Here is a 23,696-nt window from a genome sequence, read left to right as displayed (position 1 = left end):
TGACTGATAAACAACTGTGTTAAAAATCCTCTAGCTTAAATTAGAAAAAAGCTAAAGGTATTAATGGAATGTGAACTAAACTACCTTCTGCTTATGTTGTGCCTTTCTCTCACCATATCAACTCTGGAGTTTTTTATTTAGGCAGGGGATGTACCTGTGTGTGGAGGGAGGTATTTCCCAATCTCAATAAAGAAACATCAATTAGTCAGTGGATAGAGTTGCATTTGTTAAAGATCAAGATAATTAACCATATCACCAAATCCATCTGCTCAAGCAGGGCCACCTAGACATGGTTGCCCAGGACCATGCCCAGATGGCTTTTGAGTGTCTCTGAGGATGGAGACCCCACCACCTCTCTGGGTGACCTGTGCCAGTGCTCAGTCACCCTCACAGTGAAAAAGTATTTCCTGATATTCAGTGTGTTTCAGTTTGGGTCCACTGCCTCTGGTCCTGTGAACCATAACCACTGGATTTGCAAACACTTTCTTTGCTTCTTTTGTTTTCCTGACTTAGTTGGAAGAAGTGAAGTTAGCAGGGTCAAAGTTAGAGCCATAGAAAAATGTTAAATAAATGGGGGAATAACCTTGATTTTGTTTTAATTAGTGTTGCCCCTGCCTAGTTTTGGAACAGTGAGAAGATGCACAAAGTGCAAATAATATTAAAAGAAAATATAACCATTACTTAAGTTTAGGCTTTGCTGAAATCATGTGACTATTTTAGATTGTAAGTTATTTTCTAGAATGGAAGAACTCTCAAATCTGCATATTAAAGTATAAGACTGAGCCATTCAGAAATATAGGAAAATCTTTCTCTCGAAGGAAATTTCATATATCTGATTCATCTCCTTTGGGTTAATTTCTGACTTGGCATTTTTATCTTAATAGGCCTTGTATTTTGTAACTCAACCCATCTTTTAAGACACAGGCCTCTTTCTGATAGAATGAACAACTTAAGCAGACTTTTAATTAATCAGATGCTTCCCCAGATAGTCTTATTTTACCGGGGATCTCACAGGACAGTAGGCCAGTTGCCAGCTGTGCACTGCATGGAATAAATTGCAGACTGCAGTCCTTTCCTAAGTTAGATATCCTTATAATATACAGATATATTAATATTTGGCAGTCTTACCAAGGAGGCTAAGGGTTAGGAGCGGGTTGGAAAATGTATTGCTAAGAAACCCCAAGAGTGGCAGAATAATGTTGAAATTGTGCTATGGCAGATGGAAGCACAGGGGACTTGTTTTGTTATTACAAGCGGTGATATTTGCTGTATGACCAGAGTGATCTGCTCCTCTAATGCTGTAGCTGGTGCATTTCATAGCTCAAGAATAGCCAATTTTATAGCTAAGACTACATTTCCAAAGCACGTGCACTTGAAAAAGGCATCCTAGAAACCAAAGATAAGATTCCTGTTGAGTCTTCTAGATTCTTGTTGTTTAGGGCATAGTTCTTTAACTGTACGTAGTAGCTCAAAAGTAAAAATCGGACTTTTAATCTTCTATTGAAATAATTTATTTTTTTACTGCTTTATCCATGCAGCTCTGTACTTGGCCCTGTTATAACCACCAGTTTTACCACAGATCTGCTGGGGAGGATCAAACATCCAGCTGTGGCCTCAGGGTGGCTCTATAGTGGTTACAACTGGACTAGAAGCAGGCAGGAGTTTAATATTCCAGGAAAATTGAGGAATTAACAGTTTCATTATGGTGAGAAGCTGTCAAACTTTCAGGCACCTGCAGTGAAACTCCTTGTGTAAATCCAAGTCACCAGGTAAGTGTCTGCAAATGTTCTTGGCAGGGTATTTTTTTCAATAGATGTTCTACATTAAAAACAAACAAAAACCCAAAACCAACCAAAAAACAAACCCAACCAACAAAAGAATCTCACCCATGTTATGACTTCATGGATTTTTTTCATGGGCATGTACCACTTCTGTCTTCATCTTACTGATACTATGGCTAATAACTGAGCTATATTTGGAGGAACTGCATGTCAGACTCTTTACTTCGTCCTTTCTACATAAAATTTCAAAGGATCATATAGCTGTGACTCTGACCCTGGGTCACCTGTAATTTTTAAATAAGAGTGCAAATATGTTCACTGCATTTATCCTGGTCTTTTAATTGTTTTTACTTAAATTTTATGGAGGAAAAGAAAAGCATGTAAAAAGTTTTCCCTCTAAAAATGGGCCTGAAAGTAGGAATAACTTTCTTGGGAGTTTGCCGTGTATAGTTAGTCAGATCTACTGAGAATTTTAATGAAACATTTTTCACTGTTTTCATTCGTTCAAGACAACAAATATATTTATGAAATTTAGATACTATTCGAGATCACATCTGTATTGTAAATACCTGAAAAAATTTTTTGGTGTAGTATTTTCACTGAGAAATGCCCTCCAGAGTTGTTTTTGAGGGTATTATTCTCATTGCTCAGCTGATAGCTATATTTTTGGAGAAAGTTATGCATTTTTGAAAGGTGCAAAATATTCACTTTTTAAAAAGTATATAATTAAAAATACCACACCAGTTTTTGCTAAAAAACAGTGCTTTTTAAACTAAAAATACTTTTTTTGGAAAGTTCCATTTTGAGACTTTTTTTTAAACATGAGTGGAAGTTTGAGAGTTTTTTTTAATGACATTTTCAAATTATAAATTAGCTGAAATATTTGATAGTGTACACCTGCCTTGCTATTTGTTGCTCTTTCAGACTAACCTGTGGAATTGGTTCCATTTTTAACCAAGTCTTATTGCATCAAGTGCTTCGAAGGGATTTTTTTTTTCTTGTCTCACTGAATACCAGCGTCATGTTTCACATCAGCACCAGCATGTGAGTATTTGTTGATGGTGAACCTGTGTATTTTGAAAACATTTGGATAGACCGAAGGTGTTCGGCTGGGCCAAGGAGCAGCAGTAGTTGGGCGGCTTGTTGCTGAGCTGCCTCTGAGGAAGTGAGTAACATTGTGTGCTTTCCTGCCTTCGTTTCGTTGCCTTTATCTGGAGATGCAGCCCTGGCAGAGCTCATTAGGTTGGTTTCCAAGTTTCTGGTGGGAGATGTGCAAGTGAGACGCGTTGGGAACTGGACTTCCCGAGTGTGCAAGGAGGATCCCAACCACGGGACCTGCATCTGACAGCGCTCCAAGTGCGGAGCTTTCAATTTCCAGTGGGGTCAGCACCAGAAACTTGAATAACGAAGAGATGCTCGGAGGAGAGCTGTGGGGCCAAGGCCTCGTCTCTCCGGGAATTTCGGGACAGCCCAAGCCCCTGCTGCTGTCACCGCCCCGCCGAGCGCCGCTCGGGGCCGCTGAGCGCCGGCGCTTCAGCGGAGCTACCGCACCGCCCGAGAGGAACTCCCGGGGAAGAGCGGCTGTCTGTGGGGCGGGAGTCAGCCCCGGGCGCCCATCGGGGAAGGAGGTGACGCGCCTCCCGTCTGCAGAGTGGGAAGGCCAAGTGCGGCTGCAGCGGGAGCGGAGCGCCGCCGGGTTCTGGGCTGGCCGGCAGCCACACAAAGCGCTGCTCTCCCCTCCCTTTGTCTGCGTGGCTTTGTCTCCTCCGTCCCCGCGCCGCGGGCCGGGACTCCCCGCCTCCGGCCGCCGCGGTCCCCTCGGTGCCACCTGCGCGCCGTGGGAACGGCCGCTCGCCCAATCCCCGCCCGGCCCGGCGAGCCGCTCCGCCGTTTTCCGCCCGGCGGCCGCGCAGGTGCACGGGGGGCGGCGGGGCGCTCCTCGCCGTTCTCCCGCGGGACTCGTCCCGCCGCTTCCTCTCTCGGCCGCGCGCAGCGTGCGCGAGGGCCGCGCGCCCCCGCCGGCGGACGCTCCACCCGGGTGCGGGAGGGACAGGGCGGTGCGCGGCTGCTCCGCATAGAACGCAGAGCGCGCGGGGTGGGGAGGGCGCGAGGCGCCGCGAGGGCGGGGCGGCCGGGCGCGCGCGCGGGCAGCCCGGCGGGCGGGGCGAGGCGATAACCCTTGCGGAGCTGCCTGGGAGACCCCGGGTTTGGGGCTGCGCCAGCGCGCGCGGCGCCTCCTCCTCTTCCCCCCCCCCCCCCCCGCCCCCCCCGAGCCGAGTGGAAGGGGCTGGGGTTGGTGCCAGCAGCGGCGTGAGCGCTCGAGCGGCCGCCATTTTACGCCAGCTCCAGCACACTGTCCGGACACACCGAGGGAGCGGAGAAGGGGGGCAGCTCCTCAGCACGCCGAGCCGCTAGCCGCGCCCCGAGCCCCTTCGCACGGCGTTTTACCCCCGCAGCCACAGGTCAGGCGCTGGGCGCCGGCGGACTCGGGCTCGCCGCGGCTCGGAGTGGCGGCAGCCGCCCGCGGAGCGGAGCGGGGTGGGAGCGGGGCCGGGGCAGGGCCGGACCGGACGGTAGAGGAGATTGAGGCGGCGGAGGGTGGCCGACGGGCGGGGCGGGAGCCATACGCCGGGGCCTTGTAGCGTTGTGGGGCCGGGGCCCGGCTGCCAGGCGCTGCGCGATGGGTGGAGGACCTGGCTGCCTTCGTGGCCGCTGCTGTCGGGCGGGGGGCGGCCGGGCTGGGCCGGTGCCCGCGCACTAGGCCCTGCAACTGGCCGGCGCTGGGGAGGCGGCGGCGGCCGGGTGGACCCGGAGCGGCCCCGCGCGGGGCGCGTGGCTCTCGCCTCATTGTCCTGCCGGCTCTGCCGCTCCATTCATTGCCCGTGAGGGGCTGGGCCGGGCTTGGGGGAGCTGCGACCTAGGTGCCCAGCCTGTGCGCGGGGAGTGGGGCCGCTCGGGTCTCGCGTGCCCCCGGTCACGTCGAGAGGTGGTGGGCGGCGGGCAGCGGCGTTTCTCGGCCGGGAGACGGGACTGGCGGCGGTCCCCTGCATTGTTTCGGGGAGAAGTGTGGCTGGGGGGTGGCGGCAGGGCCGGGAGGCGCCGCGAGCTCCTGGCCGAGTGGTGAAATCGGGCCCGGGGTGTTGCAACCACTCTCCGGGGGGAATAGGGTGAGAGGTGGGGAATGGCTGGGGCTTGGGGAGGGGGGGAGCCGCTCCTCATGCGGGAGTGTGGCGGGGAGGGGGGAAGTCGGTCACTGGAGGAAGTTGTAGGACATCTGAACGCGCAGAGCACGTGTTTCCATTGGGCTCATGGCGGCTGCCGCTGCCGCCGCCACCGTGGGTGGGTGCGGACTGGGAAGAGCGCTTTGTTCCTCTGGCTTGCCCGGCCGACACCGGAGCGAAGGCGGGAGACGATCCCGGCCGCGCCTGGGGCCCGGAGAGGCGGCTCGCTCCGGGGCGCGGCGAGTTTGCAAAGGGAGCTGGAGGCAGCAGTGGGTGTCAGTGACGGAATCGCGGTGGTAGCGGTGGCTGCATGTGGCAGGTTTGCTCTTCCTCCTATCCCCGCCATTGGCTTCTTGCTCCATTTCTAACTTGTTCAGAGCCTCTTAGGGAGTGTGTTAGAGAGACAGAGCGAGGGAGGTGAGTCAGTGTCTGGCTGGGTTGTGTAAAACCTGCAGTGAAAGCTACCCACCCCCGCTAGTCAGTGGTGTTAGGACTTTCCTTTGTGTTAGTGCCTCTTTTGAAGAATTTTCTGCGTCTTGCAAAACTAAAAAGTATCAAAGAAGTGATCTACATTTTCTTTTCTTTTTTTGCGAGAATAGAGCAGTCTGTTGCATGTATTGTCACTTGTATTGTTCTACTTGAAGATATGCTTAGCTTAATTATGATGCTTATTGCATTTGAACAGATACCTGGAAACATGGCTACTGAACATGTTAACGGGAATGGTACTGAAGAGCCCATGGATACTTCTGCTGCAGTTACCCATTCTGAGCATTTCCAGACATTGCTTGATGCTGGTTTACCACAGAAAGTTGCTGAAAAACTAGATGAAATTTACGTTGCAGGTAAGATGTAAAACTTGCAAAACCACACTTACAATATTTTATTGGATTCTGCTGTCTTTGGACTAAAATAGCAACTTTTTGTGGTTTCCAAAAGTATGGGAACTGCAGTCTTACTAAAATCTGTGGATGTTTTCCGTTCAGTAATTCCATTTATTGTAGAATTTTTCAGAAAAAAAATCTTCGGCCAGGCCACTTGGGCTGAGGGGTGGGAAGGAGGAAAAGTATTCAGGTGATCATAGCAACAGCTGGAAAAGGAGACAGATGATTTTTAGGAGGAGTAGGTGCTGTGGTCTTTGTGCACTTTTTACAGTAGTTGTAGGTAACTGTAAGTGACTGAAGCTTTGGTACTTGTCTTATCTAAATGATATTTTGTGACATAGCATTTGGACTCACGGATGCAAAGGTTATTTTGTTGGTTCTCAGTCATAGTGATAGCTAGTATTTTTTTAAGCTTGTTTTTTGGTTTGTGGTGGTCTCTTGTAGCGCTGCAGTTTATTTGGCTTTGTAGTCTCAAAATGTACCAAGATACCTTTGCTAGGCAAGCTAAGTCAGGTTGTGATAGATCCTTCTGAATTCAGCTTTAGAATATTGAAAATAAACTTGGGCCGTGTAGCATCTGGGTTTCACAGAAGTCAAATGAATACTTCGGTGCAGCAGCGTTACTATGAATCTTAACTTTTTTTTGACTCTTGATGGAAAAAAAAGGTTAAGTACACTTCAATATTTACCTTTAAGAGAACTAAGCCGTTTTTTAGGTCTAGAAGCGTATGTTAATCGGTGATTGATTTCGGGGTCACTGATGTGTCAGATGTGTTAAATGTGGTTAAACAAAGATTACTGCCCAAATATAATTAGTAATTTTTTTCTTTTTTCTAGGGCTAGTTGCACATAGTGATCTAGATGAAAGAGCTATTGAAGCATTAAAGGAATTTAACGAAGAAGGTGCATTGGCAGTGCTTCAGCAGTTTAAAGACAGTGATCTTTCACATGTTCAGGTAATGTTAAGCTATTTAGAATATAATTGTTACGGGATAAATTGCTAGTTGATGGGCAGGAGGTTTGCTCAAGTCACTTTAGTGATCCATATGTGAGATGTAAAATGCATGCTGTACTAATTCAAGGTGAAATTAGGTTCTAGCTTACCACATTTTCAGAACTGAAGATTAATATGTCTTTTGCAGAACAAAAGTGCCTTTTTATGTGGAGTCATGAAGACATACAGGCAGAGGGAAAAACAGGGGACCAAGGTGGCAGATTCTAGCAAAGGACCAGATGAGGCAAAAATAAAGGTATGTGCCTTAAAGATAAAAGTTATGTGGTCTATCTGTGGTTTTACAAAGCTATTGTGACAGATACTTTGATTCTTTTGGATCTGCCTTTTCTTAAAAAGGCTATTTTAGGTTATATGTCATTATTTGAGAGCTGTCACTTGCATTTTTATCTTACACTTCATCCTATTAAAGAGGAAATTTAATATACTCTTAATTACTAGAGCTGAATGTATGTAAAAATGAAAAAGATTTTACAATTTGCTTTATTAGTTGAGATGGTTCTGCTGTTCCACAGTTAAAAGTTTTTGGGAACTTGTCAGCATAGATCTTGGAGTTCAGAATGTGTAACTTCAGCTACTGGTGGTTGGTTTATTTATTTCTTTTTTCCTTGCTCTGTGCCCCGCCCCCCCCCCCCCCCCCCCCCCTTTTTTTTTTTATTTCCTTGGGTTTAAAACAAGTCCACAATAGGGAGGAGACACCATGTGTTTCCGTAAAGACAGATTGTAATGGATTTAGGATTTAGCCCACTTCTTATGACATAATCACTGTTCTTGTAAACTGTACCCCAAACTGTCTCAGTAATGAACATGTTATTTCTTGGACTGACCCCTCTAGTAGCAAGTCTCCTGTCTCAAGTGTTAGACATATTGTGATTTATTTTAAAATTCTGTGATGAGCATCTTTACCAAAGCTTAAGGAAAGGAAACCCATCTAAGCATGCTTAGTTGATGTCCTAAAAAGAAGGAGAATCTTTAATCTTTTTATGTGTTAACTGCAAAATTAACATATTGTATATTACAAATAACTATGTAGCGTGAGAAACTAGAAAAATCTTTTTTTTTTTTTTTTTCCTCTCTGAGACTGGGATGCCATTAATTATAAATTCAAAAAACCTGATAAGAGTTTTTGTCAGTACCACATAAAAACTAATGATATGAGAGCTTATTTAACTAGAAGTAGCATAGCTTTTACTAAGGATGGCTATAGCATTTGAAATAACTTTTCAGTTTTCCAGTTGTGAAATTACTAATTCTTTATGATTAGATTTGTTTAATATGCTGTTGCTTTGTGTGTAGAGTTGATTTGCTTTTGTACAAAATTATTAATAAAGGCTAATTTCAGAGGAGTTTCTCATCTGTTTGCATATTGAATTTCATGTAATATGTTGAATTGGTAGTAAATCTGTATGTGGTGATTCTAGTGAGGATCAGTTGTGCTGGGATGCTCTATGTGCACACAGGAACTTGAGGGGACTGAGGTGAGGGGGAGTATAGGAGAAAGGAAACAGTACTACCACTTCAGTGTTGGGATACCTGAAGTAGTCAGTACAATATTCCAGGGGATGTAAGCACTTAAACATGTGTTCTTTAACTTCACACTTATGAGTAATCTCATTAAGTGAAGGGAACTCCTGTACATAAATGTTTGCAGGATTGGACATGCCAAAACAAGAAGTGGCTCAGACTAAGATCTTTCTAATTAAAGGGAAGCTCACTATTCTATTTCTTGGCCTCTTTTTCTATATGAACATGAAGGAACTGGGAAAACTGTATTGTGAATCCCCGATTTTCTATGAGTGTTTCTTTACCTGATAGTTGTAGTAATTGTTTTGTAAGTTTCTTGTTGATATACTAGCAATAGACTTGCTCCCCTGTGGGAGTTCAAACCAGTACAGTTTAAGAGGAATTATAAGCATCTCTTTGTGTCTGAAGTGCACCTAAACTAGCTCAATTTGTATGTGACTTTAAAATTTTAAGTTTTTTACTTGAAGGCACTCTTGGAGAGAACTGGCTACACTCTTGATGTGACTACTGGACAGAGAAAGTATGGTGGACCTCCCCCAGAGTCTGTATATTCAGGACAACAGCCTTCTGTTGGTACAGAGGTAAGGAGAAGTTTATGTGTATGTATTCTTATTAATTGAAAGTATTTTTTATAAACAATACTTGCTGTGTCTGTTGTAGATATTTGTGGGCAAGATTCCAAGAGACTTGTTTGAAGATGAGCTTGTTCCATTATTTGAGAAAGCTGGCCCTATATGGGATCTCCGCTTAATGATGGATCCACTAACTGGTCTAAATAGAGGATATGCTTTTGTCACTTTTTGTACTAAAGAGGCAGCTCAGGAAGCTGTTAAACTGGTAAGTCATCTTACTTGTTTTTTGGTTTTTTTTGTTTGTTTGTTTGTTTGTTTATTTGTTTTAAGAACATTGTCTGGTTATAAGCAGTTGTCCTGATCCTAATGCTTAAATGCTTAAGATGAGACTGTCATTATTAGATAATTTCACAAATGTCTGCTAGGTGTTCTTGCATATTTCCACAGTGTATATAGATTTTTATTGGCTATATTAGGGACGGGGGGGAAAAAAAAAAGCCAATGGACTACTGTTCTGTCTGGTTAGATGAGCATTTATTATTAATAAAAGTTGTATTAGTACTTGTGGCTTCTCAGCTGTCTGCATCTGGATGAGTTTTGGACAGAAGTTGTTTTGGTTGCTGTGGTACAAGGGCAGCACTTGTCAGGTTTTCTGTGATTTCCGATTTGTGTACCAGCAGAGGGCCCCATGCTGGAAAAATGCTTTTGAAGTCACAGGATTTCATAAGATACTTCAGATGGGAAATCACTCTTGAGTGTTAAGGGCTGTTTTGTTTGCTGCAGCTGGCTGGAAAAAGTAATAAATCCTGCCATGTTAAAAAACTTTACTCTGTTTTACACAGAGGTGTGAGATTGATATAAGGAATAGACTTCTCTTAAGCTTTCTAGGTTTTATGCATGAAGTATCCGTCACTGAAAAAGAGGGGGTAAAGAAACACCACCCTGATCCTCACATTACTCCTTTGTTTTCTTTAGTTAAGTTGAATTCAAATTTTTGAACTAGTTACTACTACATCGATATGGCCAAGATCAGTGTGCGGGTATGACCCCTCAAGTGTGCTAATGGTACACACTCTGAGGTGTACTGATACTGTTTTAATATAGTAGGGTGAAACTCTCCGTTTTGTAATAAGGTACATCTTAAGCCATTAAAGTACAGTATTGACGTATTAATAATGTAAGTCAGATAGTGGAGACAAATCAAGCTGAAGGTAAAGGTGACAATGTGTTTTTAAAAGGTACAGAATTGTCTACAAAAGTAGAAGTACAAAAATATCTGGAATATGCCGTTTATGTTTTTGAATAAAATGGTTCAAGTGCGCAATTGAAATATACTGAGGATAACTGCAATATATCTCTGCACTTTCATTGCCAACGTAGCTATTTATTTCGTGTGTGAACTCTTAAGAGTTATGTGCACAGCTTAGTGAAACAATGAGCGAAATCAAATACACTCTCAGAGAGACCTAGTTAACAAACAAAAAGGAATTTTTCTGCACTTAGCTAGATTTGACTTAATGACAGCACACTCCGAAAAGTCATTCAGGTTCTGTTTCCATAAAAGTAACAACAGATCCTAGCCTCAGTCTTCTACTAAATGATACAAGAGGAGGAGCTACTTGATGTCCATTTATACCTGATCTTTGACATGCAGGAAAAAAGCGTGTTGTGTTCTGGTTTTTAGTTACAGAATGTAGTAGCTGAGAAGTGTTGAGATTAAGGCAGTTTTTCAGCCTTCATGCTAACCTCTTTGAGGCTAGGGCTAGTTTTAAGTTTCATTCTGTGTGGTATTTTTCAGCTTTTGAAGGGTTCCAACCATAGTTGCCTGACTAGTTTGGTGTTTCCCAAGTTGTCTAGGAGTGATTTGCAGGGGTATTAGCAAAATATGACTGTAGAGCTGAGTTGAAACTCTTGGGTCTATCACCTGTTTTAGTTGCACATGCATGGGAGAGGCTGCTGAAAGACCTCTTGTTGAACCCTTGGTCCTAGCTGTTTTAATATCCTAGTATTTTAACAGTGTTCTTGATGCTACCTACAATCTTCTGATGTGCATACAACTTATTTATCAGCTTTCTGGACTCTCCGGGATAGGAGTTCTTTTGTTATTTCCCATCTTTTTCCCAGAGGCTGCTTCCCCTCCCTCCCATTCAGGACTCTGTGAAGTATAAACAAAATTGAGAATAAAAATCTCTGCATTGCCTGTAGGCTTCTGAGTAATAAGAGACAGTTATGAGGTTTTGTCAATACCCAAACTGTAGCAGAGAATAAACTGACCTGTCTTCAGGCTCCTGCAGTTAGTATAACATATTTTGCATACAATTAATATTTGTGTGGCCGTGGTATCATCCACGTTCTTTATAACAATTTAACTATTTTTTGTGGGTAAACTTAATGACTGTTTACTTACTCTATTCATTGACTAGCAGAAATCTTAGAATTTAAAAGCTTGAACTCTTGATTTTGCGATGCAGATGCATTTTTAAGCCACTTAAAAAGGGGATAATTCCCTAAATTGTGTTTGACATATCTTTGGGGCTGTGCTTGAGACAAAAATGGCCTAATACAGCCTGATACTGAGAAGACTTACACATAAGAACAGTAGTTAATTTTATGTCCAAGTACTTAATCCAGCGTAGCTAACCCTTACTGCTTAAGTAGCAATGGCATTCAAATGTTGTTCACACAAGCACTGACTATAAGAAGCCTGAGTTTTTAAATTTTTTTTTTAATGCTGGGCAATTTTTTCCCCTCTTGGTATGTGTTTACCTTCTGTTGTATACTGAGTTAAGAATTGTAACTCCAGTTGTGTTCTCTTGCGCGTGTTCAATTCTCATCTTTCATATGAAGTTGTTAGATTTCAGTTTTTCAAAACATTCCTGAGTGATTAAGATTACTGTAGACATGTACAGGATAAATGCTTGTGAGGTGAAGCTAGTAGAAAAACATATCAAACTATAGTAGCATACAGTGTATTTTTTGGCTAGAGCAAGTGTAAGCTTGATCAAAGTGTAGGTACAGGTGAGTTATGCAAATATGCCCCTTAAGCATTTAGCTAGCCGTGCAGAGCAGTACAGCTTGCCATTTGCTGCTAGAAATAGCTACTAAAATTATTGGTGAAAGTTTAAGTGGGTAAAATGACAGGACAGACTTTATGCATACTTTGACCTGTTTATGAGTAGCTTCTTATAGAACTTAGTAAAAAAAAAAAATCTATTGTAGCAGCTAGAAAACAGTAATATCTCTGTTACTAACTTTGGGCATTGATTCAGTGGTGACAGGAGAGGGAAGCAGTGTGCTGACATAGCTAATTTGGTAACCTGAATGTTTTCACAGTTTACTTGGATCATGATTTGGGCCTGTTCAAATCTATTATAAGTTTACAGGTGATATGCAAACTATTTACCTAAAACTCATGAACTTAATATTCAAGACCACCCAAGTCAAGACTGTTTGTCTGTGTTAAAAGAAACATAAAATGAAAAGTATTAGTTAATATATTGTAATATGAAAAAACTACTAGAAACTACTGTCAATATGGGATTGCAATATAGTAGAATATTAGATTTTTTGTTAAAGTTATGAAATATTATTTTGTTGCCATGAGTTGTATGAGACAGTCTTCTTGAATTGTGTAGACAAACTTTAGTCTTGAACTTTAACAGGAACAGTTGGATAATATCCATATCGAATATAATATTTTGTTTGGAAGGGACCTAAAATGGTCACCTAGTCAAACTGTCTGACCATGTTGGGGCTGATCAAAAGTTAAAGCATATTATTAAGGACATTGTCTAAATTCCTCTTCTAAACACTGACAAGCTTGGGGAATTCACCACCTCTTTAGGAGGCCTGTTCCACTGTTTGCCCTCTCAGTAAAAAAATGTTTCCTAATGTAAAGAAATGTTTCCTGATGTACACTTCAGTTAATTAAGAATCAGTTTGTGTCCTGTTTCCAGGTTTATAAACTTTCAGCTTTTTTTTAAAGGTGTTTCTTTAGAAGATTTTTTTGTTTGTTACTGTAATCAGTCCGTTAATGTGTGTGTTTATCAGTGATCATAAACATAATATATAGAGAGTCTGCCGATGCAGCTGTTTCCTAGTTTAAAATCAACTATTCCTCTGCCACATGGGCAACAGACATGGAGATAGAAGTCTTTTACTGTACCCTACTATGTTTTGAGACATAATTAGTTGGGAAGATACCACTCCAGGACCTTTTCACATATACAGTTCTCTTTTTAGCTCACTTTTGGTACAGTTTTCTTGCTTAGAAAATTTTCAGTGATGTAATTTTTGTTTGCAAGAGATAAATAAACATCCTCACCCTCATTTTAGTGCTTTAAGCAATAAGGGATGTGGGAGAACTTGCTTATAACGCAAGGTTTACCACCAAGTACGAAGTAACTCATTAAATAAATAACTAGATTAAACTTAAAAAAGCTGTCCTACTACTTGTCAATAAGATGTTGACCACAAAATAAATTTTCCTAGCTAAAGAACTGTCTGCTGCAGGGCTTCCAGTTGGAAAGGGGTTGATGCACCACCAACTGACCTCTCTGCCGCTTGTTTGGATGATGCGTGTCTGTGTCTGCATCTCAATGAAAGGCATTTTTTTTCCAACAGATGTCTAAGTAACACTTGTTTTTGTTTTCTTTTTTCTTTTTTTCTTTTTTTTTCTTAAACTACTGACTTTGGTTCAGAGTGTCTTCTAAACAACCTGTTACAGCAGAAGGATTTGAACAGAAGTCTTAGGATTTCAAATCAGTAGAAGGTTCTTGCTGTTCACTGTCTTTACATGTGTAACCTATGTGATTTGGAAAGTATTTGGCAGTTGCTTTTGGACATTTTGTGGAGAAGACCTGATCACGGCTTACTCTCTTTGGTTAACTATGAAACTTTAAAAGGTCATCCGACTTTAATTGTAGCTCCTGTCTTGGGTTGTACACAACTGAGGAATTCATAGGTGCAGTTTACAGAGAAACTTGCATTTTTTTTCTGCACTGTTGCGAAGGGAGGAGCCTTGACCTTGATGACTTGGACCTGAGATTTATCTTTCATAGTGCTACATGAAAAAGTCTCTGAATAAACATATTAAGGTAAAAGGCTTGAACAAGAAGGGAAGGATAATTGTTGGCTGAAATTATTGAGATATTTCAGAGTACATGGGTACACTTCAGAACAGTTGAATACGCATCATAAGAATGTGTTAAGTGCCAAAGAATTTGATATATTACTAAATGCTGTTTGCAAAAATAAAATATTTCGTATGCTGCTGTTGGAGATGAGTGAAAATTACCTGTAACTGATGATTGTCCAATCATTTTTCTTTCAGTACAACAACCATGAAATTCGTTCTGGAAAACACATTGGTGTATGCATCTCTGTTGCAAATAATAGGCTTTTTGTTGGTTCTATTCCTAAGAGTAAAACCAAGGAGCAAATTGTTGAAGAATTTAGCAAAGTAACAGGTAAGTCAATAACTAAGTTTTGTAGAGCTAGAGAGAGAAAATTATAGAATCGTTTGGATTGGAAAAGACCTTTTAAGACTATGAAGTCCAACTGTAAACCTAACACTGCCATGTTCACCACTAAACCATGTCCCTAAGCACCACATCCTCATGTCTTGTTATACCTCCAGGGATGATGACTCAGCCACTTCCCTGATCAGCCTGTTCCAATGCCTGACAGCCCTTTCCATGACAAAGTTTTTCCTAATATCCAATCTAAACCTCCCCTGGTGCAGCTTGAGGCCATTTCCTCTCACCCTATCACTTCTTACTTGAGAGAAGAGACCAACACCCTCCATGCTACAACTTCCTTTCAGGTAGTTGTAGACAGAGGTAATGTCTCTTCTCAGCCTCCTCCAGGCTAAACAGCCCCAGGTGCCTCAGCTGCTCCTCATCAGGCTTGTGCTCCAGGCCCCTCAGCAGCTTCATTGCCCTTCTCTGAACTCCCTCCACCACCTCAGTGTCTTTCTTGTAGTGAGGGGCCCAAAACTGAACACAGGATTTGAGGTGCAGCCTCACCAGTGCCAAATGCAAAGGGGCAATCACTTCCCTAGTCCTGCTGGCCACACAATTCCTGATACAGGTCAGGATGCTGTTGGCCTTTTTGGCCACCTGAGCACACTGCTGGCTCACATTCAGCTGGCTGTCAGGAACCCTGGGTCCTTTTCCACCAGGCAGCTTTTCAGCCACTCTTTCCCCAAGCCTGTAGTGTTGCATGGAGTTGTTGTGACCCATGTCAGACATCATCAGTGATGAACCCTCTTCACTGTCTTTTGGCAGAATGATAGAATGATCTCACTGCTTGATGTTTGGTTTTTTGTGGGTTGGTTTTTTTGTTGTTGTTGTTTGTTTGTTTTTTCCTAAAACTTGTGCCAAGAGCTGAACTAGTTGTGATTAGACTAGATATGTGGTTCCTAGTTTTACCTAGAGAGTATGTAATGTTTAAGAAAGCCATTCAAAGAAATAGATGGTTTAATTATTTCAATACTAATGAATATTTTAAATCTTTTCAAGACAAAACTGAAGGAGGTTGGCGAACATAACTAGTTCTGTGCTTCAGAATTCTTAGTGATTTGATAAGGACCTCTTTTTAATAACAGCTTGTAAACTTGCAAAGATAACATTTGATGGCTTTCTCCCTTGCCGAAGGTTATACTTTAGGTTCTTTGGAGTAATACTGAAACTTTTTAGATGTCTTAAAATCATGTAAGTTTGTTCTCTTGTTGTTTAGGCATGCATGGAATAAAACACATACTGGTAAGTGGTGTGACTAGGGGTTTGAGACGAGAAGTGGTGCAGAGCACAACTTTTGACTGCACTTACCCATGCAGTTAGAAGAAAGGTACTCTTCCATAGCTACTTAGCTTTCTTCACTGAATAAAATAGAACCTAACTCAGTAAAGTCTAATGTGTCTCTTTCAAAACATTGTTCTTAAAGACAGGGAAATTTTAATATGTATGTGATCTCAGAAGTCTAATGTGTTCATGCTTTTTTGGAACCACTTTTCAGATGCTTACTTACCAGAAATAAAATCCCTACTTTGTGATACAAATTCATGTATTGAAGCTGTAACAAATATTTTGCTTAATTTCAGAGGGTCTTACAGATGTCATATTGTATCATCAGCCTGATGACAAGAAAAAGAACCGAGGTTTCTGTTTCCTTGAATATGAAGATCACAAAACTGCTGCTCAGGCCAGACGTAGGTTAATGAGCGGCAAAGTGAAAGTCTGGGGAAATGTTGTTACAGTTGAATGGGCTGACCCTATAGAAGATCCAGATCCTGAAGTCATGGCAAAGGTAATAAAGCTGTAAGGGAACCATAATACATTTAAACAGTCTTTTTCCAAAGTAACTGCTTCCTGACATTAGCCTAAGTTTAAATACCATTTTTCAGCTGTGTTGACAGAGATGTTGCAGGTGAGGTGATAAAAATATGCATACACTCTAGAATTGATGAAAATTTAGAAACTTTATTGGCTGATGTTATTTTGTGCTCCTAAGGCTGAAGGTTCAACATAATTCTTGGCAAAATGACACATAGGCCTGATGTACTTAATTTCTCATGTGGAAGTGGTGGTGGTGATGACTCCAAAAATGGTTTTGTAGTTTAATATTTGGAGGGATGGAAATCCAGATACGGTCACAGAATAAGTCTTAAATTATTTTTAACCCTGGAACTGTATGTTTGTCACTTCAGAGTTGGAACATGTCAGTAAAATGCACAAATGTATTTTCAAGGTTGTCTTTAGCAGTTACTTTTGAGAAGTTAAGCAATTACTTTGTGTTTGGAACTCAGTATCTTTATTTTTCATTTAGGGGATTAATTCCTTCAAATATTAAGACTAGTAATATTTTGTGTGTCAGATATTTCAGTGAAACTGAAGTCTGGACTGTTAATGTGTTGATTTACGTTGCAACAGTTGTTTTAAATATGTGTGATATTTTGCTAGAAACAAATTACCTGCATTTCTTTTCCATCGGACAGTGCCCAACCCTGTCTTTTTTTCAGTTATGTTGTGTAGCTGAGTTGTTTAATGGAAACTCCTAGCTAGCTCGTATCCTTATCTCTTTCTCTTTGCTTGCTTTTTGTCTGTGCTTTTACTCTCATCTGAGACACGTCACTTGCTGGAGTCCTACTTTGATGGACCTAGTAAGATAGCTTGGCTTGGATCTCCTCTTTGGTGAGCCATAAGGGAAAAGGGTTGGGGTGGGGGCTCATCTTAGGGAAAAAGCTGCTTTTGTAATACAGAAGCATTTGGACTACCCTGTCTGCAGACTTTATTTTCCTTGCCCAGTGTCATAGACTATCAGCAGCGGGGAAGAGTCTTGCAGGTAAAATTTATTGAAGGTGGTGCTTCCTGAATATGGTGGCCTATCTGTCTGTTCAGTTTCTTGGGCTCAAAAGAGAAGAGACCTAATCCAGCAAACTGTTAAAATAAATTAGCAGGAACTCCTGCAGACATGAATGAATAGATGAGCGAGAAGTGGTAGGAGACAGAATTGGGTATCTTTCCTAAGTAAGTTTACAGTTGTGAGGAGTGAAAGGCTAAAGAAGGTAAAGCTGGATAGTGGTATGCCCCATTTAATACATAGTTTTTGTAATGTGGTTATGCCTTTTGTTTTGTATTTGAAATGGAACATGAAAAAAGAAACACAAATATAGAAATTGTGCAGCAAATCAACTGGTATACTTCAAGTGCTGTGTGGCAAAGATATGGCATGGAGCTTGGGTTGAAGATATATGGAAAAGTGAGACTTAAAATGCACATGCTGAAAAAGCAGAGAACATCTAGCTTGTGCATGAAGACAAAAGTTGGGACAAGTGCTGGTGTCTGACCTTTCTCGCTAGCTGTGTCCCTTAGTTTATTGCAACAAGGAAAGTCTCTGCTCCAGTCTTTCTTGCCCACTTACTGTACATTTGGAGTAATTGACCACATCTGGCAATTCTGGAAGTGTTAGGTTTTACTTTGTTTTTTTATTGCTGTCTTCTAAAAACAACTGAGCTGCTGCTGCAGTCATTAATATTCCACATGTGAGCTGCAGGTTGGCTGTCACTGCTTCTGATTACTGTCAAATTGGGAGCAAAGGGAGAGTTTTTCACCCATGTCATCTTACGCATTCCTGTGGTAGAAGCCTCTGGAGAAAACACTGGGAGTAGGAGGAGTAGATTACTTTTATCAGAATAATAATCTGATTGGCAGTTTTCCTGTCAAGACTGCTAGAAAAGCAAGTCCATAAGAGCAAACTATGGGGAAGACAAATTCAGCTTTTTAACCAGAAGGTGAACAGTGTTGTTGTAAAAACCTTACAGAAGCAGCATGTCATTTAATCAATATGTGGACATCTACTAATTTAAATTTCTGAGACATTTACTCAAGCCATTATTTCTTTCTCCTCCAGACTTTTGCTTAAGTATTTTGGAGAGTATGGATGCATACTTAAAATTTAAATGAGCTATTACTTCAAATATGGATTACTTTGAGTGTAATGAGGTAGAAAGCTAGATTCTGAAACTAGGCTTGTTCCAGGAGGCGAGTGCTTATACTGACAGATCGCAGTATAATTGGTTAACTAGTTGATATCTAGTCCAAAGTGGACTTTTTTCCAGCTTCCAGTAGCTGTATTGATAGCTTAATTGCTCCTAAGTGTTTATTTTTATGCCTCTTACATCTATAGTGTAGATCAATTTTTCTTAATGTTTTACTTGATTTCTGTAGCATGGCTCAGGCTACAGAGGAAGTTCTGGTGTGGCAGGTTAAGAAGCTAAATGGAATCTTATGCTGTGGCTGCCTAGTAGATTACAGGACAGGGGACAGGACTAGTAGTAACCCTTGAAGAATGTGGTAATGAAGTCTGAAGTGTTTGTGTTATAGGTAAGAGGAGGAAAAGGAGCAGATCCCAGAAGTTTTGGGAGTAGTCTAATCTTAGGCAGAACCTGCTTTGAAAATGGCTTATATGACAAAATGCTGCTCCTGGGTGTATTACTTGTTAGGTGTATATTTATGGATCCTTTGTGTCATAGTCTATGAGCCTTAATGAAGAGGTCTTTCCTTCTTTTTTTTTTTTCTCCTTCCCTCTTTAGATAGCTTAAATGAAGTAAAAATGAGTTCATTTTCTCTCAACTTATGTTTTAACCTGCGTCCTAACTTTGACATGTCTTAAACTGTTTCAGGTGTACTTTTAACCTGTTACATGACCAAAGATGTTTAAAATTTTAGCTGTTGGGGATTAATGGATTTCTCTACACTGGAAAAATGGAAATGGGTTGCTTTTTACTTCTTTAAAAATGTTGTGTTAGTGCATCTTGTAACAGAAATGATTTTTGAGGTTTCTAGTTGTGTCTGACACTGTGTAAGTCGTGGATTTATTAATGAAGGCTACTTAGTTCCTCATGAGAGTCTACTTTTCATCCTTTCCTAAAGTACAAGAATAAGAAACAGTCATTTGAAAGTTGTTTTTTAAAACCATTGATTACATAACTTCCTGTAATTAATTTTCATGAAATAAGATAGCAATTAGGACAGTATACAAAAAATGGTTATTACGTGTGGGTTACAAGAAACAAAGGTTGCTCTTACCATCAAGGCAAGTAGGAGAAGTTTAACACAGGATAGGAAGCAACTTTCCTTGTGGAGCTGGCTATGACTTTTATAATCTCCTGAGAATCAGCAAGAGTAACTATTGCCAAAGACTAGTTTTAATTAAACTGGGTCAGATTTATGATCTGTAGTATGCCTTCTTCCAAACTCTGCGTTCTACCCTAGTTCAGTTAGCGAGTGAGACAAAAATTAATGGAAGTCTGTCCTGTTCATTTGTAACTTAATTACATAGTAATTCTTACTAAAAGGATGTCTCTGCTGCCATGTACCATGTTCACTTTTTGTCATCAGCTAGTTTGAAACCATTAGTAGCAGAGGGCATGTGAGTAGAAGTTTGGAGTCTTTGCAGCTGATGTACAGCTGCATTGTAGGAAGGTAAGACTGAGCATCCTTTGGCAATAGGAGGTGGTGAGACTCAAGGCGTGGTGGCAGAGTATGGAAGGAACTCTACCAGCAAATCAAGTGCTTTTCAGTGGCGAGAACTCAGATGACATCATGCAAACATGCTAATGTACAGTCATTTAGTGCGGCCTTAGTGTGGATGCAAAGACAAGTCCTTGAATACTAAGGGGTCGCTAACATATGTTATTCCTGGTGTCTGCGATATTAAATAACTGTCTAGTTTAAGCCTTTATTAGACTGACCTGTGTTTTCTTTTATTGTAAGCAGTTGGTGGTTGGTGAAACTTCCTATTGATGATTTAGTCACTATCAGACAAGTAACAGGTCATATCGGAATAGTTAAAAGATAACCAACATCTCTGGTCTTATAAGCTGCATAGCAGTCCCGGTGTAGCTTAAGAGCCATATTACGTGCTTTAGAGAGCTGAGGGAGGGAATAGACTTTCAGAGTTATTTGGAGGTGGCTGTTGCTCAAGGGGAGGACACAGTTTGACTTGTGAGAAAGTCCAAGGGTGACTTGGCAGTGTCAGTGTTCAGATATCCTCTTCTGTCTGTGTTTTCTCTTGTAGCTATGGATTCAGGTCACTGAGCACTCCTCAGGCAAGCACAGTCCTGATGCTAGGTATTTGTTGTAGCTATAGCATGGGAGCTACAAGTTAAGCAGCTTGAGAGCTACAGGCCTGTCACCTCTGACCTAGATATTATAGTGATGACTGTTCTGCAAATACCTGAGCAAAAACCTGTCTAAACAATGAAATGTTTTGATAAGCTAATTATTTTGTGTGTAACCATGCCTTGTTGCCTTCTGTCAAGTTTGAAAGTGTTCTGAGTTGAAAATTACTGCTGCTAGGATTCCTTTAAACATTAAAACAAATTGGACTGACTCTCAGGATACCAATACTATGTAATCATGCTTGAAAACAGATTTAGTGTTTTTATCAGTCAGGGAATTTTGGACCTAATTCATGCTGTATCATGTATGCGTATATAAAATGCTGTACATAAAATGTAATGACATTTTCAGTACTGCCAGTAGCAGTGGCTTACAAAACTTCATTTTGAGTTTTCAAAGTAGATCATACTTCTAAGTCTTTGTTGTTTGTTTGTTTGTTTGTTTTTTTGTGTGTATGTGTGTGTGTGGTTTTTTTTAGGTAAAAGTTTTGTTTGTACGCAATCTTGCCAATACTGTAACAGAGGAGATACTAGAAAAAGCCTTCAGTCAATTTGGAAAGCTAGAGCGAGTGAAGAAGCTAAAAGACTATGCTTTCATTCATTTTGATGAACGAGATGGTGCTGTAAAGGTAAGTGAAGAAGACTGTAACTGTGTGTGTTAGTGACTAAACATTGCATTTAGAAGCTGTATATTTCTTTGAACCTGGAAACAAGCTCTGTGTGGAGAAATAGTAGCACATTGTCACTGATAACTTTGTCCTCTCTGGGTGTCTTCTAGGAAGGCACAGTTGCTAGCTTGAAAAGTGGATCGTAGATGCACATATCCTAAGGAATTGTGCTGATTGGGTGTCTGAGATAATATATGTGTTATCGTTTGACACTGAAGTGCCAGAAGTTGAATGAATGTTCTCACCATATTATTGGTAGAATCTAAAGCAATTTCTTTAGGGCAAGTGATAAAATCTTGGGTAGCCTTTTTGTTTTCTGTGAGCAGAATGGTGTGAAATAAGCACCTTTTCTTTTTGATGAGAGGTGCTGGGCAATTGAGTAATTGTTATTCCTGGATTTTGCTACCCTGGTCTTAGTGTTTTTTTTCCTGTCATCTATTGTTAGGAAGAGAAAGTGTAATTCCGATCCTGCCTGTAGTGTGTCTATTTTTTATGTTCTATGGGAGGATGCAGAATACAGGGGGATTCAGTTTTTCTTACTCATGCAGATGCCTTAAAGCAGATGCTCAGGAGTATGATGGAAAGAGGTTTTTTTCAGAGGATATGTATTCCATCAAGACTTGGCTATGTAGAGTCTCTAAAAGTGGCATAATCTCTAGGATTTCCCCTGCTTGATTTTAACTTGTAGCAGTTACTGTGATCCATGGCAACTGTACTTGTGTGTGGTGGTGGGTTTATTTGTGTTTGTGGTGAGTTTGGTTTTTTTTTTTTTTTGGTGGTTAAAATGAGACTTAAATTCTGATTTTTGGCTTATGGTTTAAAAAGACAGTTACATTTATTCTGAGTAAAATAAAGGAAAAGAAACATATACTGATCTCTAGTTTTACTAGTGTTTGCATGTGTGCTGACTTTAGAAATTTATTCCCTTATTGCAAAATCTGTACTTCCAGAGAACAGTTCTGTCACTTCATTAATTGAAACAGCTTGCAAAGCTTGAAGTCTATTTACAGTTTTGAGTAGAAGATTTCTAAACTGATACATGCTGTCCAGGATCTGAGAGCCAAGTTAAAAGGAAATCCATAGCTCTGGAACCCACTATAAATGTTTAACTCTGGAACCCACAACACTATGCTTTCTGATTATTTAAAAAAAGTTTTAGCATTATATTGTTATTTTAGGTCTGGATTTAAAATGCATGCTCTAAAAGATAGAATAAAATTAATAACTCCAGATATGCTTAGAAGTATGTTTAAAGTCTGGTTAATTCCTTCAGGCAATGGAAGAAATGAATGGCAAAGATTTAGAGGGAGAAAACATTGAAATTGTTTTTGCTAAGCCACCAGATCAAAAAAGGAAAGAACGGAAAGCTCAGAGACAAGCGGCTAAAAATCAGATGTAAGTGTAAATGCATGCACATATGTTGTATTACTTAAAGACATGTACACTCCTACAGAATTAGAACTTCTGGGTATTTTAGTAGCTGTACTATAGTGCATACAGGTTTTCTGGCGTCTCTGAAGATGTTGGATTCATTTAAGTTGTTTGCATTTTACTTAAAATCTGGTAGTGGTGTTGGTAAGAATTCAGATAGTTTTGCTCTGCTTATTGAGTGTGAAAGCACCAGAGGAAATGTTTAACGGTCATGAAACATACTTCTCACTTTTTATTCTAAACTTCATGTACTTCTGTGCTAATATGTCACATGGATGAATTTAGCAACATGTGCTCCTCCCAGCTGGCTTAGCAGTATTGATACACTTCCCCCCCCCCCCCCCCCCCCCGCCCTGCTTACTATAGCAAAGTACCCACTGAAAGGAGGATCCTGACATTCTTTTTTCCCCACTTCCAGAGGATTTGCTCATGAAGCTTATAAATTCACACTAATAGGTATCTTGCACTAATAAATGCTGAACATGGCGGGGAGGAGCGTATTTCTTGCTAGTGTGTTCTGCTTAATGCTCTCATGTGTTTTTCTTCTTGGATATCTTGTAGCTTTCCTAACCATCTTCCCTCCCCCACCGTATTTCCCAAAATAACTTCTGCTGGTGCTGCTGCGCAGCATCCAAGAAGACAGAATAGTGAGGTTACCAGATTAATACAGAACTCCAGATGGTGACCTACTGTACACGTGGAATTGGTTAAATATGCCTGCCTTGTAGTCCTTGTAACTGTCTTGGCCCTTTTGTTGTTCTTCCTTGGGCATCTGGTTTTACTGTAAGAGATTGATTTCTTATTTCTTTTGAGTTTCTATGTTAGGCAGGCCTTTTCTGTTCTGCTTAAGTCTTTTGGTGAAACAACTATTTCTTTCTGCATATTCTGTATCTTGGCAACATCACCATAAATATCTGTTT

At 41.0% G+C, this 23,696-nt stretch overlaps 1 protein-coding gene across 7 annotated transcripts in view; it reads left to right on the top strand.

Moving 5' to 3' along the window:
• The first annotated feature begins 4,099 nt into the window (after nucleotides 1–4,099).
• SYNCRIP (synaptotagmin binding cytoplasmic RNA interacting protein) overlaps nucleotides 4,100–23,696 on the top strand; it is a 31,129-nt gene continuing 11,532 nt past the window's right edge. For 6 of the 7 annotated variants that reach the window (XR_013922011.1, XM_080342395.1, XM_080342394.1 and 3 more), the window contains exons 1-10: nucleotides 4,100–4,243; nucleotides 5,688–5,847; nucleotides 6,724–6,842; nucleotides 7,029–7,136; nucleotides 8,890–9,003; nucleotides 9,083–9,259; nucleotides 14,327–14,462; nucleotides 16,097–16,302; nucleotides 21,157–21,306; nucleotides 22,619–22,740. Coding sequence is in view for 6 of the 7 variants with exons in the window: in XM_080342395.1 (XP_080198521.1) it covers nucleotides 5,700–5,847; nucleotides 6,724–6,842; nucleotides 7,029–7,136; nucleotides 8,890–9,003; nucleotides 9,083–9,259; nucleotides 14,327–14,462; nucleotides 16,097–16,302; nucleotides 21,157–21,306; nucleotides 22,619–22,740 (1,280 nt within the window). In the remaining variant the exon portion in view is untranslated. The remainder of the gene's footprint in view (nucleotides 4,244–5,687; nucleotides 5,848–6,723; nucleotides 6,843–7,028; nucleotides 7,137–8,889; nucleotides 9,004–9,082; nucleotides 9,260–14,326; nucleotides 14,463–16,096; nucleotides 16,303–21,156; nucleotides 21,307–22,618; nucleotides 22,741–23,696) is intronic. The other variant, XM_080342393.1, reaches the window with a different exon arrangement.

This window comes from Nesoenas mayeri (genome assembly GCF_963082525.1).
Source record: "Nesoenas mayeri genome assembly, chromosome: 3".
In the NCBI taxonomy this organism is placed as follows: domain Eukaryota; kingdom Metazoa; phylum Chordata; class Aves; order Columbiformes; family Columbidae; genus Nesoenas; species Nesoenas mayeri.
This window is presented reverse-complemented; position numbering and strand designations above follow the sequence as displayed.